Source organism: Hippopotamus amphibius, chromosome 6 (assembly GCF_030028045.1).
Source record: "Hippopotamus amphibius kiboko isolate mHipAmp2 chromosome 6, mHipAmp2.hap2, whole genome shotgun sequence".
Taxonomy (NCBI): Eukaryota; Metazoa; Chordata; class Mammalia; order Artiodactyla; family Hippopotamidae; genus Hippopotamus; species Hippopotamus amphibius.
The window spans coordinates 158846906-158867923 of NC_080191.1; the positions used below are offsets into that span (position 1 = coordinate 158846906).

Consider the following 21018-nt stretch of genomic DNA (forward strand, 5'->3'; position numbering starts at 1 on the left):
TGTATAAAGTTTGGCTTTGACCCCTTAGGCATTCATTGTTAAACTAGTAAAAGGAGTTGATGAGGTGTGTTAGGAAGATAAATCTGTGGTTTAGAGAGTACAAGGGTAGAGACTAGGAGATAGGTATGAAATGATGTTGACCTGGAGGTAGGGTAGTGGCAGTGGGAAACAAAAGGAAGGGACAGATGTGAGAGATGCTGTGAAAGCAGGTTGAGTAGAGCTTAATTAGATATGGATGCAGAGAAGAGTTGATGATGACTGTTCATTAGAAGAATTGTAGATGTTAAACTGGAGAGCTTCTACAGGTTAAAAGTTTCTTGTATATCTCATGATGCTTAATAGATTATTCCATATGTAACTGATTTAATAAACGGCTTGTTGATTAGTTTATCTGCCCTACCTTCCTCATATTTGTGAAAAGAAAATGTGCATGAAAGCCCTTTGAAATACACAGTCTAGAGTTCATTGTGTATCAGGTACATAGGCACTGCAGGGACTAAATTAAAGAAGATAGGCCCTGCCTTCACAGATCTCGTCTAGTAAACCTTACCTAATATTTTAGTTTCATAGCTTTGTAACTTTATAATATTCAAATATTTTCACCATCCATGAGTATGAGCATTTATGCTAAATCGTGTAATTCTCAACGCAAGCAATATTGCTCCTAAGGGGATGAAGATTGGTTCTTGAGGGGGTGAGGAAAATCATACTGTTTTGTGTATAAAGCACAGATAATATACAGTACATAAACAGATATACAATATATCTGTGGTATTAAAAATTTCATTGGAGGGGGCTATTATGAAAAAAATATCTAAAAGGGCTTCTTGGTGGTGGTGAGAGGATGATAAGTTTTTTAGAAGGTCCAGAAACTGAGCTAAATATATTGCAATTACAAGTTACCAAGGGCTTTTAAAGGGGAAAGATCCCTTAATTCTTTAGCCAACTAGTTAAAAATTCAAACTTTTGATAATTAAGATTTTTCCATGTATTTTACATATAGGTATATGTTGTTGGAGGCTATGATGGGCAAAACAGACTTAGCAGCGTAGAATGTTATGATTCCTTTTCAAATCGATGGACTGAAGTTGCTCCCCTTAAGGAAGCAGTGAGTTCTCCTGCCGTGACTAGCTGTGTAGGCAAATTGTTTGTGATTGGTGGAGGACCTGATGATAATACTTGTTCTGATAAGGTAAGCCATGTTCTCTTACAGAAATTAGCGATGATATACACAAGAAGAGAAATACAGAAGGCCTATCAAGTAGGTAGTTTGGTCCCTCAGTGTGAGGCGCCTTTTAAAAATTGTCTGGTACTTTATACTTTGGGAGGAAAACATTGAGTTTCAAGTTACTAAAGTGAAATTATATCTAACAATTTTCTGTTAAAAGTGTGATATAATCTTTTTGAGATGGGACTAATCTCAGTGTTGAGATCTTGTACTAAATAAACCATTTTAAAACCTTTTACTGGTTTAGTTTACAGAATCAAAAAATTATTCACATAAAGCACAACTGGGAAGTGAATTAGCAAAGGGTAAGACAGTAACTTGTTATACTGCTTCCAACTGGGTCATTTTCTGCATACTTTGAAAATATTCCTTAGAACAAAGAAAAAGAAAGAAAACCTCTGTAATGTAAATACAGGATGGCTCAAAGCTGCTGCAGTTCATTGAACTCCTGGGACAAAAGAACATGTGCCATCCTGACATCTCAGAAAATACCATTTATTCTGCAAGCAAGTGTTTAATGCCTAATTCATTTAACAGTAGTTTACTGAATTTTGTCAATCAATAAATTCTTTTTATAAATTAAATTTTAATATAATGTGGTCAAATGTTACATATATAGAATTCATTAATTCAGAATTTGTGATAATTCAAAGTATACTGAATTCAGGTTCGCTCATGTTCTTTTGAAGAAAGGACTCCCTAAACATATAAAGAAATGTGTTCAAGTTGAGGCATATTTATCCTACATAACAGAATTTTTTAAAAATCTAGACTGTTAATTTTAATGGGAAAAAAAGGCAAACCTGGTAGCCATTCATCTTGGAAGCAATCTGTGTTTGTTTGTTTCTCTATTCTGCTTGGTAGTAATAAACTTGTATTTCTTTTGAGAATTTCTTAACTCATATTTCACTCTCAAGCCAACCTCCCTTAGTTCTGTGAATTAATGGGATTTTATTTTTAATCATGTTTCGGTATATTGGCAGACTTTTTATTAAGTGAATTTGCATTTTTGTTAGAAATTTTAATTAAGTATTTCTATGTATTATTTAGGTTCAATCTTATGACCCAGAAACCAATTCTTGGCTACTTCGTGCAGCTATTCCAATTGCCAAGAGGTGTATTACAGCCGTATCCTTAAACAACCTGATATATGTTGCTGGTGGACTGACCAAGGCAATATACTGTTATGATCCAGTTGAAGACTATTGGATGCATGTACAGAATACATTCAGCCGACAGGTAATAACATAAAAGTCCAAAAGAAAAATCATTGTAGGAGAGACCAAGTACAGGACCAATATGAATATACAGTAACTTCACTATTTATATATTTCATGTGTGCTTGGATTATTTCAAAATTTTTTAAAACTCCACATAAAGCATATAGTATACTTGTTTTGAATTCCTTCCAAGGAATTTATTGAAATATTTACTTTTTACCATCCCATGGTAAAGTAGGTATTGCATTTGGGCTGTTGGGTTTTTTTCCCCTTGATGTTTTTCAGAATCCTACTTCAGTTCTTATTGCTCTCTCTTGCATATTTCAAAATAAAAGAAATGTTCCCAAACTGGTTTCTTTGCTTCTGTAGTTAGAAACTAGGTAATTTGTTGTTTTTTGTTATAAAGAAAATGGCTATACTTGGGTCTCTTTCATCCATGCTCCACTTGTACCCTTACTCTGCCTCTACCCCCGCCCCAGAAAGGCCTTCCCTTGGCCTTTTGATTCATGGCTCTACCTTCTTTTCCTCTACCATCAAAATACTTGATGGCTCTGATGCTGGAAATTGGGCTCTACCTATAACACTCTCCCAAAGATCATTACTAATAACCTCCTGAATCTCATTCATGTTCTCTTGTTTTTTCCTACCCAACCCTTAAATATTCCTTGAGTCTCTTTTCCCTGCCCTTTTCACAGTTTATACTCCATTCCTAAGTGATCACATTTACTGCTCAGGATGATGACTTCCCGTCTTATTCTCCATTAAAGCCTCTCTGCTGTGCTCCAGACTCAAATTTCCAACTGTCTATTTGATGTTTTCTGTGGTGTTCCAAGACACCTTCTTCCCCAAGCTTACTTTTTCTGTTTCCAAACAACCTAGTGAATGGAAAAACTCTGTTTCTCCCTTACTCACAACACTTCTGACACCAGACATGTGGGTTTATTCCCACACAGACCGACCCTCCATCTCCAGCTGGTGTCTTACAGTTCAATTCAGTTCTAACATGACCTCAAATTAGCTTCAAATTCCACAAGTTAAGGACTCAGTCCCAAAAGACTGTCACTGCTTCAGGTGCCAGTCACAAGTCTCAGGTTTTCACCAGTACTTCTGACCAATCAGCTACAAATCAAGGGTTCCACAATCCCCCCTCCTTGGGTTCAGTAATTTGCTCAGGAAATCACTTATGTTTACAGGTTTATTATATGATAAAGTATATTACAAAGGACATAGATGAACAGCCAAATAAAGAGGTACCTAACATCAGGTCTGTAAGGGTCCCAAGCACAGAACCTTCTGTCCTCGTGTATTTGAGGTACACCATCCTCCCAGCACATGGATGTATTTATCAACCCTGAAGCTCTCCAAATCCTATACTTTGGGGATTTATATGGAGTCTTTGTCATGTAGACATGATCAGTCATTAATTCAGTTTCCAGCCCTTCTTCCCTCTCCAGAGAAGGGAGAGTGGGGTGAAACTTTGAAGCTTCTAATTGTGGCTTGGTCTCTCTAGTGACCAACCTCCATCTAGGAGCCCACCAAGAGTCACCTTAGAACAAAAGACACTCCCATCAACCAGGAAATTCCAAAGGATTTAGGAGCTCTGTGTCAGGAACTAGGGCCAGAGGCCCATATGTATTTTCTATTATTTCTCACCTGGAAACTTTTTTAAAAAACTTTTCTTACTTTCTCTTAAATTGAACCAATCTATCATGTCAGTTCTGTGTCCTCAAGAGTTTCTCCTATTCTTTTCCATTCCTGTGGTTCCTGCTTTTGTTCAAGTTCTCATCAGTTCTTACCTAAACTAAAACAGTGTTTTCTAATTAGCGTGCCTTTCTCTAATGTCTTGCTTTTCTAACCATTTTGCCACCATTTATTTCCTAGCAAATCTAATTTTGTCTCTCCTCTGGAAACATACTGAATAAAATCCAAAAGTTTTCCCACTTCGTCCTAGGACTTCTGTTGTCTGACCCCTGCTTGCCCTTTCCGCTTCACATTCTTCACCTTTACCCCACAGTTACGTTGAGTACCTGTTGCTTGCATTTGCTATCCAGATGGTGTGTGTTCTGGCCTTGGTTCATGCTGTCCTCTTAGCCTTTAATGACTTTTCTACCTTCTCTGCTTGCAATTCTATTCATCTTTCAAAGGCCACTTCATAGTTACAACAAACTGAGGTTGACCTGTTCAGAATTAATCTCATTTTTTTTTTCTGATCTGTCACTGCACTTATATTTCTATTATAGAAGTCATATATTTCCTTATAGTTATAAATGTTCATTTCTATACTGGAATTCAGTCTTCTTAGGGATACTATATTTTCTAACTCATCTCATGTATCTTGTACTTATTGGTGCTTAGTAAATATTTATTGAATAAGTAAACAAATAAGAGTGAAGTAACAAAGGGTCCTAATGTTAAGACAATTTTGTATGCAAAGTAAGAAATATAGACTGTAACAATAATGACTAAGGTTTGAGTATAACACCATTTTTCTAAAGTTGTTGACATTGAGGTGTAGTCTCCAATTAGTAATGTATTCAGAGTAACATTGCCTCAGCTGATGAAAGGAACATAATAGGATCTTCAGCTTCATGGTACAGAGGGAACATAATCTTCTATTCCTCTTATATCACACTTAAGTAAAATGAACCACATTTCTCTAGTTCAGTGTCCTCCTGGAAAGGACAGTCTCTAACTCTGTAGGTGAGAGTGTGCACTGCTGCATAAGAACCCTTGTTATGGTCACATTCACCTGGGTGACAAGCATTTACACTTACTTTTAAATTTTTTAACCAAAGAGATTGTTTATTGATTTATTACAGTGAGTGTTTTAAAGCATAATACATTTTCACTGAGAACTACTGTTCATTTAGAACTTGCCTATATACTGTATAAAACAATGGCAGAGCTTAGGAAGATAATGAGCAGCATCCAACATAATACAGGGCATCTAATGAATATGTTTTTTAACTAAAATGATTGAGATCAAACTAAGGAAAAATAATAGGACATAATGGCATATTTTGCCTAATTAAACAATGACTGATATTTGACTTCAGAAATTTCAAGGAATATTTAGATCAGAAATATATTAAATCTATTATAAAAAGACAAATTATTGAAGTCTAAATGTAGTATTATGTATCAAATCTCTTGAAACAAAAAATACCGAGATTTCTGGAATTATCTTTTCTCCCCTGGTGCAATCTTTTTGTTGTTGTTTGTTTGTTTTTGACTATGCGGTGTGGCATGAGGGATCTTAGTTCCCCGACCATGGATCTAACCTGTGCCTGGTCTAACCTGTGCCGCCTACAGTAGGAGGGCAGAGTCTTAATCACTGGACTGCTAGGGAAGTCTCTCCCTGGTCCATTCTTACTGCCAGTACTTCTAAGTGTATGTTATTGTATATGTATATATTATTGATAGGCAATTTTTGAACCATCTGTGTTTCCCTACCCTTTTAATACTAATCAAATGAAAAACGATAAGTCAACTGTGATTTCATGGTAGACAGCTGCTTGAGTCAAAGGTTGTGGTTTTTTTAAGTGCTTATAATATCAAATGACAAAAAAAAGAGCTGAAAAAATGAGCTCTATTTTTGCAGTCCTAATGGACCCAGCCTTTTTTGTCTGTCTGTACCTTGCCGTTTCCATGCCTTTTGACTTTCTATAATTCCTGAAAGGCACAACTTGCTATTTTAAACATATTTTGCTTTTTAACTTTCATCAGGAACATATTTTTTTTGTGGTTTTTTTTTTTTTACTGACGAAAAATTTTTTTTAACCCTTCTTCAGCGGACTGGGTATTTAAAATGTCATTATAATAAGTTTGGAATAATAAATGAAAAGAAGTCTGATTCTTTTTCTCTGTTATTGGCATTTTAATGTTTAAGCATTATAAAAATAATAAGGAGAGGGGTATTTTTTACAATGTTAAGATTGTTTCATTTAAGTCATAAAAAATAACATTAAAATTTCATGTATTAATAAATTATTTTTCTTACTAGCTGCCATTAGTCTTGAGACTCTCATAGAGTGAAATAAACTGCTATGCAGGTGACTTCCTGATAGGAGTGAATATCTGTTTTGAAGGTTGCTTGCTTCATTTAATTCTGAGCACTATTTATGAAATGATGTTAATAACAAGATCCTATAATTACATAGTTTATCAAAGTGACTGTAAAGTTCAGTAGTGCAAGCCAGCTTGTACTTGGAAACCAAGGATGATGTGGTTTTTTATTGTATTCAGAACTTTCAAAATGTATAGAAGGAGCTCATTGTGCCTTGGATGAAAAACATTATAGTTTGGCACATAATTGGTACAATTCATGGGTGGTATTCTGCATAAAAATTTGTCATTCACTAATGATAATGGGCTAAATCATTCTGGGTGTATATAAACTCTAATGTAGGCATTTTTTAAGTAGTCACTCATTCTTCTAGACCCAAAGATACTATCCCTTATTATAGAAATCCACCAAGATTTAATTTTTTCTGCAAGAGTGAAATTTATATACATCAAATCTGACCAAGTAAAAATATTTATTGTACTCAGTGGTAGAACCCATCTCATTGTTGGTTATGTGGAAACAGGATAATAATATTTCAATAACTTTCTAAATTAAAGTGAAATTTAAATTGAAGAATAATTGACCTGCAGCATAACAAGATTCATGCAATAGGGAGAATTTTAGTGTAATTTCTTTCTTTGAAGATTCACTCTTATCCTTGCAGGAGTTTGTTTTATATAGTAATTGTTGACAGAGAAGAGTAAAATTTAGCTAAGAATCTCACTGTGTGGAAAGTTAACTATAAAATGTTATCTGGGGAGTTTCTTTGCTCCAGCAAGGCCCTTGACAACAGAGCTTTGTTAATTTGATTATAACTCTCTCTCATTCATTCATTAAACTTGTGAGTAGTCCCATATAATAAATAATGTTCCTACCCCCTGATCATGTACTAGCCACTTTCTATAATAAAGGACCTTCCTGTAATAGGAGAAGCAACTCTTCAAGGATGTTTTTGTTCAGCTACCATTAAGTTAACTAAAATCCTTCTCTCAGTCCACCACTCCCACTTCACCTTCCGTATCTTGACCCCAGTTACTGGCATATATTCTATCTTAACAGTCCCTTCACCTATGCAAATTTATCTAGTATTCACACATAGAGCAGGAGTTGGGCAAAAGGGAGCTTATCTCATGTCTCCTTCTTTGACTGTGTTAAAGCATGTTTTATTTTACTTTTCAGTTTGCTACCAAATCCCTTACTGTCAACAGTTAATTTTTTTTTTTATTTGGTTGAACAGGAAAACTGTGGTATGTCTGTATGTAATGGTAAAATATATATCCTGGGTGGAAGACGGGAAAATGGAGAAGCCACAGACACTATCCTCTGTTATGATCCTGCAACAAGTATCATCACAGGGGTAGCTGCAATGCCCAGGCCAGTGTCCTATCATGGATGTGTGACTATTCATAGATACAATGAGAAATGCTTTAAGCTCTAAAACCAGGATACCTCACCCAAGAAGCCACAGCAATCCAAGATGAGAGATTTTAAAAATTCCAGAGTGGGAACTTGACATATCTCCTTTATGCCATATGCCCAAAAAAGTAAAAATAATAATTGTGGTGCCTTTCTCCCCAAAATATCAATCTTTCAAATTGTAATAAAGCCTTTTCTGTAATAGGGGGAAAAATTGTTATTGTTGAAGGTAATAGTGGTCTTTGCTTGGGCTTTGAGAGTGTACCTTTGTGAGTATTTGTAAGAAACCTTTGTGGAGTAGGAAATAATGTCTAACTGCATACCTTTTAGGAATTTGTGAATGGTCTCTTCATTTATGTATGTTTATCTGCAAGACTGTATATTCCTTATTTTGTCACATATGTACATATATATATATAGAAAATTGCATGACAAGTTTTCATTAGGTTGAATCATATAATGCTTAGAATGCTTAGGACCATTCTAAGGGGTAAAACCAGTTTTAAAATCTTTGTTACTAAAAAATACATCTACATTGATGAATTTTATTAGTATTTTTCTGTAATTGTTAAAAAATATAACAACAATCTGAGTATCATAAAATACTGAATTATTATGACTTCATCCTTAGAATTGCTTTCTTATGTTAAAGCTATTTTTTTGGGAGGAGATAAAAAAGCAAGTGCCCCTAAAATGGGGATTAAAATTACAAGTTAGTTCCTAAGAAAAAATTATCTAAGACCATTGAAGGGAAAATGACCCACTGTGGCTCTCAAAGGTATTTATGTATCATCTCTAAATCCTCTAAGGGAAGTGCCTTTTCTTGAACCTGGCAGAAGAGTTGAAACCCACTTTGCAATATTATCTCGCGAAAAACAGGGACAGATTTTCTCCCTACCCCAGTAGGGTTTAACCTCATTAGTATGGTGCTTTGGGTGAGGACCGTCTTCCTGGTTATCCTACTTTCTTGTAAACAGCTAAAAATCCTGGGAGTCTCTACTGTCTAGCTGCCCTTAAAGGATAAAGCAGGGACCACCTATCTCAGTGGGTCCATATTTCTTTTAAAGTTAACTGTCTGAAGAAACCAACAGCAGTAGTTGCAGTCTTCTAAGATAAATCTTCCATTTGGTACCCATTGTGTAAAATAATGGTCAACATTCTCACGCTTCTCTACATCAAATTGCTTTTGTCTAGATGTTTCAACTCCAGTTTCTAAAACTTACTAGTTTTCAGAGAAGAGTGTAAAACTTTTTTTCTAAGGCAAATGGAATGGCAGGAACTACAGCATAAGTGATTATCGTTATTCCTGGGCGGGACAGACACAATTTATAACATTTTAGGGATGTTCCAGGTAGCCTGGAACTTTCGACTTCCCAGGCACTATTGTTGTCTCACATAATTATATACTCCTTGCCATAAGAGAAATTATGCAAATATGTGATTATAGTGTCACCAAATTTCTGTTAAAACCAAGGTATAATCAAAAGCCTAACATTGATAAACTGCTCTTTTTTTCTTATGTTAGAGTGATACAGAGATTCCAGATAGGCTATACAGCATCAATTTTAATGCTTAGCTGGAATCTGAATTCTGAGGAAAACTAAAAAATTTAACAAATTTTTAGGGAATTTTTATTTTTCAAATCATAGTTTGAAACGATGTGTGCACCCTTTTGTGATAATTATCAAAGCAATTCAGATACCAGTTTTCTACCATTTTAGTTGAAAGACAGTAGTAGATACAATTGGGATACTTGTTTTAATTTTAGAGTAAACATCTACTTCTGCATCATACCTTTTGTAGATAATGGAAGCTATTTAGTTCAGAAATTCTTTGTGGTACATGAGATAAGGTATAAGAAAAGTGTTCTGTAAATGCTGAGGATTATACATATGATACTTGTTATTTTCATGTGTATTTGTAAATTCATGCCCATCCATAAATACAGACACTTCATAAAAAAAACTTTCTCAGCATAACATGTATTTTAGTACCTTAGTCTATTATAAAAGTATTAACTACTCGTATTTTGTTATACATTTATTTTTAATGTTCATGTGTTTATTGTAGTAAATTTGAAATGAAATCCTATAAAACAGAATTTGTTTAAACATCGACCTCATGCCAATATTGTTTAATTTGTTTCTCTACATAATTTAAAACTACATAAATTAAGTAGGCCACCAAGAACTTAGCTTGAATCCTGTAAAATTAAAGTAACAATTTTTAAAGTTACTCAACTGATACTTTTTCTTTATCTTCCTTTACTGATTTTTGATGATGTTAGCATTGATAAAATAATAGATAAAATATTTAGCATTGATAAAATAATAAATTTAGGGTATAATTAGTATATCAAAAGGGATTTTTCAACCAAATTGGTGTCAGATTATATTCATACTGTCATCACATAGTTGACAGATTTTTGAGTGACGCTCATATAAGCCTTAGGGTTAGTATGTATGTATATACATGGGTATATATGTAGATAGATACTATGCTCATCTACATACATATATACAAACACCAAGAATTTTATCAGTTTCTGATGATCAGAAAAAGACATATAAAATAAAAATCAGTTGACTGTATTAAATTCAGTTCCAGAAGGTTTTTGGGTTTTTTAAATTTGGGCATTTCTAGAATACTTTCTTATGTGTGAAAGTACATGATGAGTATTAGTATGATGACTCATATACAGTCAGAATCTATGTAATGCATACAGTTTTACAAGATCAGAAAACAAATTGGAGGGAGATACAAGTTTGCTAAATCTAGCCGTTGATACCTCAGTGGGAAAGGAATTCAAGAGTATTTTTTGTGGATCAACAGAACTGTAATTTTTTTTTTCATGGACTTTAATCATTTTTCATGCGTTCCTATATGTGAGTGAGCTCTAAAGTGGTCTGATTTTTACAACATAAAGGCCTTCTTTTCTGTTCTAATCTTCCCACTAACTTTACTGCACAGGTATGAAATGGTAGCCTATTGGATCTTCAGTAACCTTTTTTTTCCCTAGATGACTGAAATATAGGTGTTTATTCCAGTTAAACCAGGTGTTAAGGAAGAAATGATGTAAATACTCAGGGAGGGTATTAACTTGTCATTTTTTGCCTAATTGGAGTATTTAAAGTGCCATATCTAAGTAACTTTCAGTCATGGTTCGAGAGTAAATTCAGTTTGGTAAAGGGGCTTCACACATGGCAGTGGTTTAAACATTCATTTTTTTTATATTTAGAAAGATGAAAATGTTTTGTGGACTGATACATTTTCTCTTAGTGAATATGAATTGTTTATGTATCTCTACTGTCATACCCTTTTTGAAACTCAGGAAAGACAAAGGTTCAGTTATACTACTTTTGTCAATATACAAACCAGGTGTATTTTTTTTTTCCTGTTGTCTGGTTATGGCAATAGATTTTTTTAAAAAGAAATGCTGTGAGAACCCATACATGAAAAGAGAGTGTTGAACTGTTTGTGTGTGCCTTTTGTTTCTTGAGATTTATGTGTGGAAGAGACATCTACTCCAGACTGTATTTTCAGAGAGAAGAGATTGCTGTTTATGTGGTGCCAAGTGATAAGATAACGCCTCTTAAAGGCTTCCTGTGGACTGCCTTTATTTTCCTAAACTCAAGACACCAGTTAACCTCAACACGATTTTGGCCTTTAGTAGAATTTCTTGTGTATTATATTGAAAGCCAGCTTTACATCCCCTCACCTCATTATTCCTTTCAGTTACATAAATAAATTCACCATATCAAGAAACCAGAAAGAGGCAATTCGGTTGGCCTTTAAGGCAGTAGGTTTGACTAGCTAGCTATACTTACTGTCACATCTAATGCTAGGCTTCAGAAACCACTTGAGCCAAGAGTGTGAACTGATAATTCCAGAGACATTTGCAACATACTTCAGACTTCTTAAAAATGTTTTTTATGACTGTTTTACATTTGTGTGATTGCCTTAGATGTTAAATTTACTTAGTGCTAAAGATCATCATTAAAAAATGTTTTAGAAGTAATAGTTATAATTTATTTTATGTATTGTCCCAAAGAAAAGAATTTGTTTTAACGTTTTCAAAATAACTGCATCTGAATTTATGTGCCTTAAGTTCTCTAGTGCTATTTCAACTTTTTTTTTCAATCTAAATAAAGCTTACCTTAGATAAGTTTCATACTTGTTTCCTATAGAGTAAATTTCCCTTCTTGAATTATTTTAATGAGCACCAGCTGTGTGGTTGCTTGGCAGAAAGAATGTTAAGGAAGGTTGTTGGGTGTTTGGAGTTTTATTATATTTTGGGACTTTTTTTGTTTGATGCCAAGGTGCTTTTTAAGATATTAAGAGAAACATCTATCTTACATTGATTAAGCCCTTGTAAACATCATTTGCAATATCTACATCTGAAGTCAGAAAAGTAAATCTACTTATTTTTGTTTCATCCTTATGTACTTTTTTTTCCTCTACATTTAACTTTCTTGAAAAAGTTCTTAATCTTTCCTTCCCTAACACCCCTCCCCATGATTTCTTTATTTAAATCTTGTTGAGAGTTTCTGGAGCTATCTAAGACAACACAGTTTTGGAGTTGAACAGAAGCATAATGTGCTTTACAACTTGTACAGACCTGTGGCAGCCAAATGTCTTCTGCTTTCAGAGGCTCCAGAGTCTTCACAGTGAAAAAAAAAAAAAACAAAACTTTGTATTTCTTTTTTTATTTAGTTGCAGCACACTAATACTTATATGTCTTGTTTAAATATACTTTGTGCATAGTTTAATTTTTAAAAAGTTGTGTCTAATGAAAAATGTCTTTTAACCATTATTACTTGACTATGGTTGTATTAAATTTTATTTACGAAAAACTTGTTTTGTCTTATCTTAAATATATTCAAGTGGTTGTTTGAGAAAGGAGTGGGGGTAAAGTGTAATACATATGTTACAAATTAATATATGTATTTACTGGTATGTCCACAAAGTAACTAGAAGGCTAAACAAAACACTGAAAACGTTGTATGTGAGAAAATTGTGGCTTAGGGACAAGTAAAAAGGCAACTTCACTGCATACGCCTATAGAATTATGTGTAATTATATATAAATATATATATAATCAAATTTTTAGTGTGAACCACATGACTTATCTATTTAAAAAATTTTTTAATTATGATTTTAATTTTTTAATCATGAAAGTGATCCATAACATTTGCACTGTAGTGTTCTTTTAATTTGGCTCTCAAATATATCTGTATAGTAATATTGTGAATAAAGAACGTAAGAAATTTTATTCCAGGTGTCAGAGAGGGCACATTGCAGAGGCAATGTCTGATTTTATATTAGCAAAAGTAAAATCTTGAAGAGGTGTGTTACAGAAGCACAGACAAAGCTTAGCTTGTTAATGCTTAGTTTTTAAATTGTGCCATCCAAATAAAATGGCAGGTTAGAGTGTGTCTTAAATAATAAATGTTAAAGCTGTTTTCATTTCACTTAATTCCTCTGTAGCCACACCTGGAACGTGGATGGGCCTCATTGGATCTGATTCCAACCAGTGCTCTGCCATAAAGCCGTTTAGCCTCTCTGAGCCATCTTTCCTTATTCTAGGAAATGCATGCAGTCATAATACTCACCTTACAGGCTTGTTGGATAATAGGATGTGTGTTGAAGAGTGAGTACAGCTCTGGCACAGAATAGGAGAATATAAATGTTGGTTCCCTTCCTGTATATTTTGTCTTCAGGACGAAAAAGCAGTATGCAAAGTCAGGGAAGGAGTTGAAAGAATTAAAAGCACTTGTTAGCTTACATTTGGGAAACCATGGACAATGGGGTAAAGAATAGAAGCCTCTTGTGATTTATATTATCTCCTTAAAAAATAACCTGTACTCTTAACAGAATGAGGGGAAAAAATGGGCTAAAGCTGCCTTCTGCCTCTCTGCTATTAACTGTTAATGGAGACTGAGAAAATCAAAAGGCATGATTTCCTCCTGATTATGTTGGGGTCTTTTATATTTTATATAATGTTTTGACATCTTTGGAGGACCTTGCTGGCTGGGGAGAGACTGCTTCTCCCAGTATTAGCTAATTGCTAGAGGCAGTAAACGGTTTATCAGTGAGCCCAGCTTTCATATATAAACCAACCAATCTCCTGTCCAAACCTCCAGCCACCTCCTTTAACTCTCACACACCAAGCCAACATTTCCCGTGCCCTGAATCACTCTGGGGCCAGGTACCAGACTACTAAGAACCACCCTCTGTGTCCCCAAACCAGCTGGAGTTATTCAAACTAGCCAACCCTTAACTGTTTACCCTGCTATGCCTTGACTTTCCCATGGAAACCCAGTAAAGGCTCTGACCTATGCTTTCCCTTCATTTCTTTCTGCCTCCTGACTGACACTGGTGCTTCCCCTGTAGTCCTGCATGACACACTGTGCCTCTTGTTTCTAGGAGAACTGTAAGTAACATGAAACTTCTTTCAATGGCGTTGACTGCTCCATGTTATCACTCAGTCACCTTTATAAGACACAAATCATGTGTTCATGTTTATATTTCAGTAGCATGCTTGGCACAGAGGTGCTTAATGTTTTAGTGAATGAATCCACCAATTCTGGTTTTTATACAAGAGCCTCTATATGCCTTAAAACAGGATTTTTGAGTCATAGTTTGATGAACATAATAATTGATACATTTGTAACATAACCATAGTGCCAATCAGTCCAAAGAGTCAAGGCTTTGAATACTCATATTGTTTTATTTAGAGAAAAGCACAGCTGTGTGATAAAGGAGGAAAGAATTTTAAAAGGTGATATTTACTTGCTTAATACACTCCATTCTACTGAGATGTGGTGGGCGATACCAAACATCTCCTACCAGATGCTTTCAGCCTATGACTTGTAACAGGAATACTAAGGCACACGTGTTACTGGGAGACAGCTCTCTTCTGATGGTGGATTTGGGCTTCAGGACTCCCCATCTGCTTTATCCAACCTTCATTAGACTACATGGCAATGTGTTATGCTTCTATCCAATCTTCTTTTCCTCTCTCCTTCACTTGCTTCTAGGATCCAATAGCTCTCCCAGCCTTCTGTCTCTCTCCCTCCATGTTTTCCCTCACAGGGCATTTTCTTACATGTTTTATTGAAATCCTTGCACATTTGATCTCATCTTGGCATCTGCTTCTCAGAGGACACTGGACTAGCATACTTGGTAAGTGGGGGGAAAAAAATCCCATTAATGTTAAACTTAGCACTGTGGGGTGATCCACTAAACCTGGTTTTCTGAAAAGTCCTAGTTGATACACTTAGACTAGGCTTAGTGGCAACATAATGTGAAAATACGTTTTGAAGTCAGAACTGTATTCAAATGCTAGCTTTAACATTCATTGCTTCTGTGTCTTTGGGCAAGATATTCAAACTTTCTGGGCTTCCGTTTCCCCTCTTCCTACTTAGGCTTGTTGTGAGGATTAAATTAGAATGTAAAACCATGTAATGTCTCAGCAAGCAGCCCTTCCCTGATTGCTATTGTTTCCTCACTTGACAGCTTCTGGAGGGCGGGGCCTATCTTATGAGATTAGTTCCACAGCATCTTGCCCCGTGCTTGGCAGCAATTGGAAAGAAGAGACCAAAGTCTAGTACTTGGCCATGGTGCTTAATCAGGAAGTTTATAGAATGATAGGGGAAGCAGACATATGAACAGATAAATTCTATATAGTATGATACAGGAACTTACAGGATTCCAGGGACTGAAAACTGTGTAAATGGGAATAAAGAATGAGCACTTGAAGTATGATCTCTTTCCAGTTGCTGCCAAGAACTGGATAAAGTGCTGTGGGAGTAACCCTAACCCTAACACTCCAGAGCTTTATGTCAAGTGAGGAAATACATAGCAATCGGGGAAGGGCTGCTTACTGAAGACATGGAAATAACATTATACTAATGTCCTAGTTTGTTGCAGTTTCCACTTCTCAACTTGTGATTTCCATATGCCTACCATTCATAAGATTGTTTGTTAGCAAATTTGACCTCTGGCTCATAGTCTTGCTCTTTAATTTTGATTTCTGCCATTATTCTGGGTCATTTAAGCACATGGGACCCATCCCTTTGGTCTAGCCTCACATTGTTTTGACCTCTAGTCAACAAATCTTCACTCCCACTCACTCCAAGTAACATACAAGGCCATTCCTCAGATCATTTCATCACCCAGAATTATTCTTCCTGTGAAACCTTAAACTCTAAAGGCTTTCTGTCTTTTGCCACAGCCTTCCTTTCCTTCCATCTCATTCTGTGACTTTCCTTGTGAACCTCGATCTCCAGTCCTCTGATACCTCTTTATTGCAGGGCCCTGTGTTAGCCATTATCCCTTCCCAGCCTGCATTCCATCATCACAATGTCATTCCAACACTCTCACCAGCACTCAAAATTTGCTCACCCTTTTGATTTCCCATTCCACCTACTCTCCTACCGCCTCCATGTGTATCAACCCAATGATCTGCCTTCTCTGCTCCTACACCCAAGCTGTTGAGCACAGGTGGAGAAAATTAATTAGCTGCTAACGTATACCTCTAAAATTGTGTGATCTCCAGCTTCAACTTGGCAAGATATTCTTGGCAAGGCTTCAGCGTGTACCTACTCTCTCCTCTTCCCTCTCTCTATAACATCTCACTCACCACTCTCCTGGCGTACTCCACTGTCTTTTCTTCTGTTCTCAGCAGTTGATCTTGCTTTCTCCTTATAAGACTTAAAGGACATGAAGTAGAATCTCTCCTCCCATACTCATTTCCTATATTCTCTCTTCTGCAGAATTTAGGTGTCCCTCCTCCATCTGAACTCTGAATCCCAGCATCTTACAGACTTCCTTCTACCTCCTTCTCTGATTTTCAACCTCTCTGAGTGCTTTCCCATAACATTTAAACATACTCTAGCCTCTCCCTCTCCCATCTTTAAAATCCTTTCTGCAGCCCTAAGTTCCTTCTTTGACTGTACCCTCTTTTTCAAATGTCTCTCCTTTGCCTCACTTCTTAATACGCTACGATCTGGCTCACATACACCACTACCGAAATCACGCTCGCTAAGAGCTCCAATTACATCTTTGTTGCTTATCCTATTTAACAAAGTTGATGCTCCTGATGACATCTTCCTTTCTTGGCTATAGTCATACTTTTCCTTTTCCTTCTCTTTCATAGCTCTTCCTCCACCTCTCCCCTAAATCCTCAATCATCCGGCTTCCTTCTTACTCTGCAGATAATTATCCTGGGTAATTTTATTCACTACTATGGTTCCAGTTATGAGTATATTTGATGGCTCCTAAATCTAAATGTTCAGGCAAGATACTTATATCCAAATGTCTTCCAGAAATTTCTGTATGAGGCCTTAATATGGAACTACTAGAACCTGAAACTCAAAAACTGCTTTCTCCAAAAAGATTTATCTTGTATTTTCTGTTTAATAGCAACAAAATTGACTTTATCAAAACCAGAAACCTAGGAGTAATTTTTCCTGTTATTCAGTCATGCATTCAAATATTGAGTACCTACCTTGTGCCAGGAACTCTTCCTCTTTATATCTAAATCTATATATCTAACCATCTATCTAAATTTCCATTCTCCCTACAATGCCTTAGTTTGGGCCTTCATTATCTGTTGTATGGAAGAGCCTTCTAAGTAGTTTGTCTAAGATCAAAGTTCCTTGTTGGCATGCAACTGAGAAAATACTATCTAAATAGGGGAATCATTGGAAGGTAGCAGAGGCTCACAGAGTTGACTAGACAGCCAAGTATCATACCTGGAAAATGGGCATAAACTCGGGCAGCTCTAGAGAGCTCTGAAGCAGGACACACACAATGATCTTTAAGCAAAAATAATCCGGATAGAACATCCCTACACATCTATCATGCTAATAAATTTATCTTTACTTTACCTTACTTTACCTTACCTTGAAGGAAATCCCTGATGGAAACACTCAAGGAGCTGACACCCGTTCATGTACCTGAGTGGCTACGAAGGGCTCGTGGGAGCATGGTGGGGGGATCTGAATTCCTTAGGGAGAGGAAAGTTTTGTTTCTTGTCAAAATAAACACAATATGGAATTCCCCAAATCTTGAGTGGGGTGGGGGAGGGGAGGAGTGCTTTGTAGACTTACCCACCTCCGAGCCTTGGCTTTGTTCTGGAACGCCTGGCCTCTGGCTATCTGCCCCACATCCTCTGAAAGAGCTAGGATTCATTTCCTCAGGGGAGCGTCCGTGATTACCCTCTTCCCATCCTGTGACTGAGCGGGACCCTACGGGGCCTTCCCAGAACAGGGCCCGCCCTCCCCACCCCACCCCCCATCCTTCACCTGCCTTTTGTCTGTAGAAAAACTTTAGTCAAAGAATAAATTTAATCAGAGACGTGAGAACATGCAGAAAGGAAAACAGCCAAGCAAGATAAAATACTAACAGTTTCGCCATTAAACAACGTCAAGGACTTTTGTTTCCTCTTCAAGGGCTATAGATAATATTCTGAGGCATGTCCTTTGAGCTGGTTTGCAGATACTGAAACCCCCACCAGGTGGAAGACGTTAACTATGCTGCCCACAAGCACAAGACCCTAGACCAGTTGGAACCAGGTTGGTGATGTTGACTCCCAGTTACCTCACCACCAACCAATCAGAAGAATGTCCACGAGCTGATCACACACCTCACCCTACCTTTAAAAACCTTTTCCTGAAAGCCTTCGGGGAATCTGGGTCTTTTAAGCTCTAGCTGCCCTGGACTCCTTGCTTGGCCCCGCAATAAATGCTGCACTTTCCTTCACCACAACCTGGTGTCAGTAGATTGACTTTATTGCATGCCGGCAAGCAGACTCAAGTTTGGTTCAGTAATAATCCCAGTCTAAGTTAGATGAGCTCTTATGTACCCCCATTACCTCCTTGATGTACCTCTGTGAGAGTACTTTTCTGTTTACTTGACTCTTTACCTCCCTCTGCCAGATTATGGACTCTTCAAAATCAGGAACCATCTCTTATTTGGTGAGGTCCAAGAATCTAGCCAAGAATCCAGCCCAGAGGAGAGGACTAGCTGGGGAAACACGCCTTAGTAGGTAGTTTTGGAAAGCCCAAGGTCACTGGAAAGTAAAAGGAGAGAGAAAGTGGCTAGAAGGTAGAGTGACAATGTCAAATGGCCTAGTTTGAATTTACCTAGAACTGAAAAGTCTCATCAATATGTGTTGTCACATTTTTAATGATTTCTTAGCATCTTACATAACAGTGACTTACCCTGACCTTATCATTAGGTTTTGGGTTTCTGTCTAAATTTAGGTTCTGTAGTAACTCTCTCCTGGCTTCTGAGTCCAGATCAAATGCTACCTCATCTATGATGCCTTCCTGATTCCCCAAATGGATTTATTTTTTACTCCTTGAAGCAAAGACCAAGTCTGTCTTGTCAACCTAACTCTATCCCTAGGACCTGGCAAAGTGCCTGGCACAGAGTAGGTAATGAATATTTATTTGACTGATAATCACTATGGAAAGCAAAAAGGATATGTTGAAAAATAGATGAATAAGGAAGCTATAAAGCCTGGAAAGGTCTTTAGCGATCCCTGGTTTTGTTCACACCTACTGCGTCTCTCTTGTTATGCTAACTGGCTCACTGGAAGTCCTGATGGGTTGTTACCCAATCTTTTATTCCTGACTGACTTTGCTACTGCTATCCCTAACCCTCACTTGTACCCCTACCTCCACATCTGCAATGACCCCATTTTTACCAAACGTATATAAATTACTTCCAGCATAGTGCTGTGAAAAGTTCCATGGACCCCCACCTCAGCACAACAACTGTAATTGGTGAACATTATTTTAAAAACATTTAAAGTCTCTAGAAATTGTCCTAAGGGCATATAATAAGTGAAGAAACATTTATTCAAAAAAGTCTACAGAACAGTCTGTAGCGCTTAAGCCACTATACACTCTCTACCTCACTTCCCCCACCCAGCTCAATGTGATGGAAGTTACACTCCACGTGGATGCCGTCAAGAAGATGAGGCTCACCTCTTCCAGGCAAAGATGTCTCCATGGGATGGGCAGGCCACCAGCATTTCTCATTCCCCATGGCTCCAAGTTGCCTAGGCTAATTTCCAGGTGAGTATCGCTGAGAGGTAGAGGTACCCTTCCTCCAGCCAGCCCCTACTTGGATGGCAGAGGTTCCACACCAAAAAAGGCAGGTCAAGCAGACCAGAGCCTACCACCCCAGCACAACACCCTGCTTGTAAAGCTGATTGACTTTATTTCTAAGAGTGTGGAGCTGTTCAAGCCTGAGGGAGCTTTTGAAAACAATGCTGGTAGACAGTTAAGAGAAGGCTGATAGCTCGGAGAGATCAATAAACACAGGCCAGCTAGTTTACCAGTGAGAACCAGGGAAAGAAACAGCTAAGAAGACCCCTCCTGGGATCAGAATAAATATCAAAGGCTGGCCTCAAAAACTAACCCTGCAAAGCAGTCAAAATTAAGTTGAACTTCATAAAAGTTTTAAATTTCTGTGCTTCAAAGGATACCATCAAGAAACTGAAAAGACAATCTGCAGAATGGGAGAAAATATTTGCAAATCATATTATCTGATAAGGGACTTGTATCTAGAATATATAGTGTACTAGTTTCCCTGCCTTTTAAGGGCACCTCCATTCTGTTCTCATTAGTGGCTGTTACTAGTTTGCACCTGTACAACAGCATACGAGGTTACGAATTTCACCAGAGACCCTTTAGCATTTATTGTTTGTGGACTTTCTCCTGATGGTCATTCTGACTGGTGTGAGGCAATACCTCTTTGTTCTTTGGATTTGCAATTCTCTAATTATTTGTGGTGTTCAGCATTTTTCCTTGTCCTTTTTTTTTTTTTCCTCAAAAAACTACAGTGAGAAGAATTTACCTCTTGAAATTGTCTTCTTGAAAGCTTTCTCTGTTTTGAAATTTTTGTCAGTTCTTGACCCCAGGACATTTTTTGAGGGCAGGTGTCATTTACAGCCTTGCAGTCCTTGTGAATTTTAAGTGATGATAAGCACTGCGTTTAAAGCGGCTGTTGCAGGAAACAGCCACAAGAGGGCAGGATTTCTACAGTCCCAATTCTGGTTACTAGGGCAACAG

General features: G+C 36.9%; 1 protein-coding gene across 2 annotated transcripts in view; it reads left to right on the forward strand.

Annotated features, from left to right (window-relative positions):
* Window positions 1-11980, forward strand: part of KLHL24 (kelch like family member 24) — a 35214-nt gene extending 23234 nt beyond the window's left edge. For both annotated transcript variants that reach the window (XM_057738839.1, XM_057738840.1), the window contains 3 exons: window positions 1004-1192; window positions 2279-2467; window positions 7752-11980. In XM_057738839.1, the coding sequence (XP_057594822.1) occupies window positions 1004-1192; window positions 2279-2467; window positions 7752-7952 (579 nt within the window). In that variant the 3' untranslated portion in view covers window positions 7953-11980. The remainder of the gene's footprint in view (window positions 1-1003; window positions 1193-2278; window positions 2468-7751) is intronic.
* The last annotated feature ends 9038 nt before the right edge of the window (window positions 11981-21018 follow it).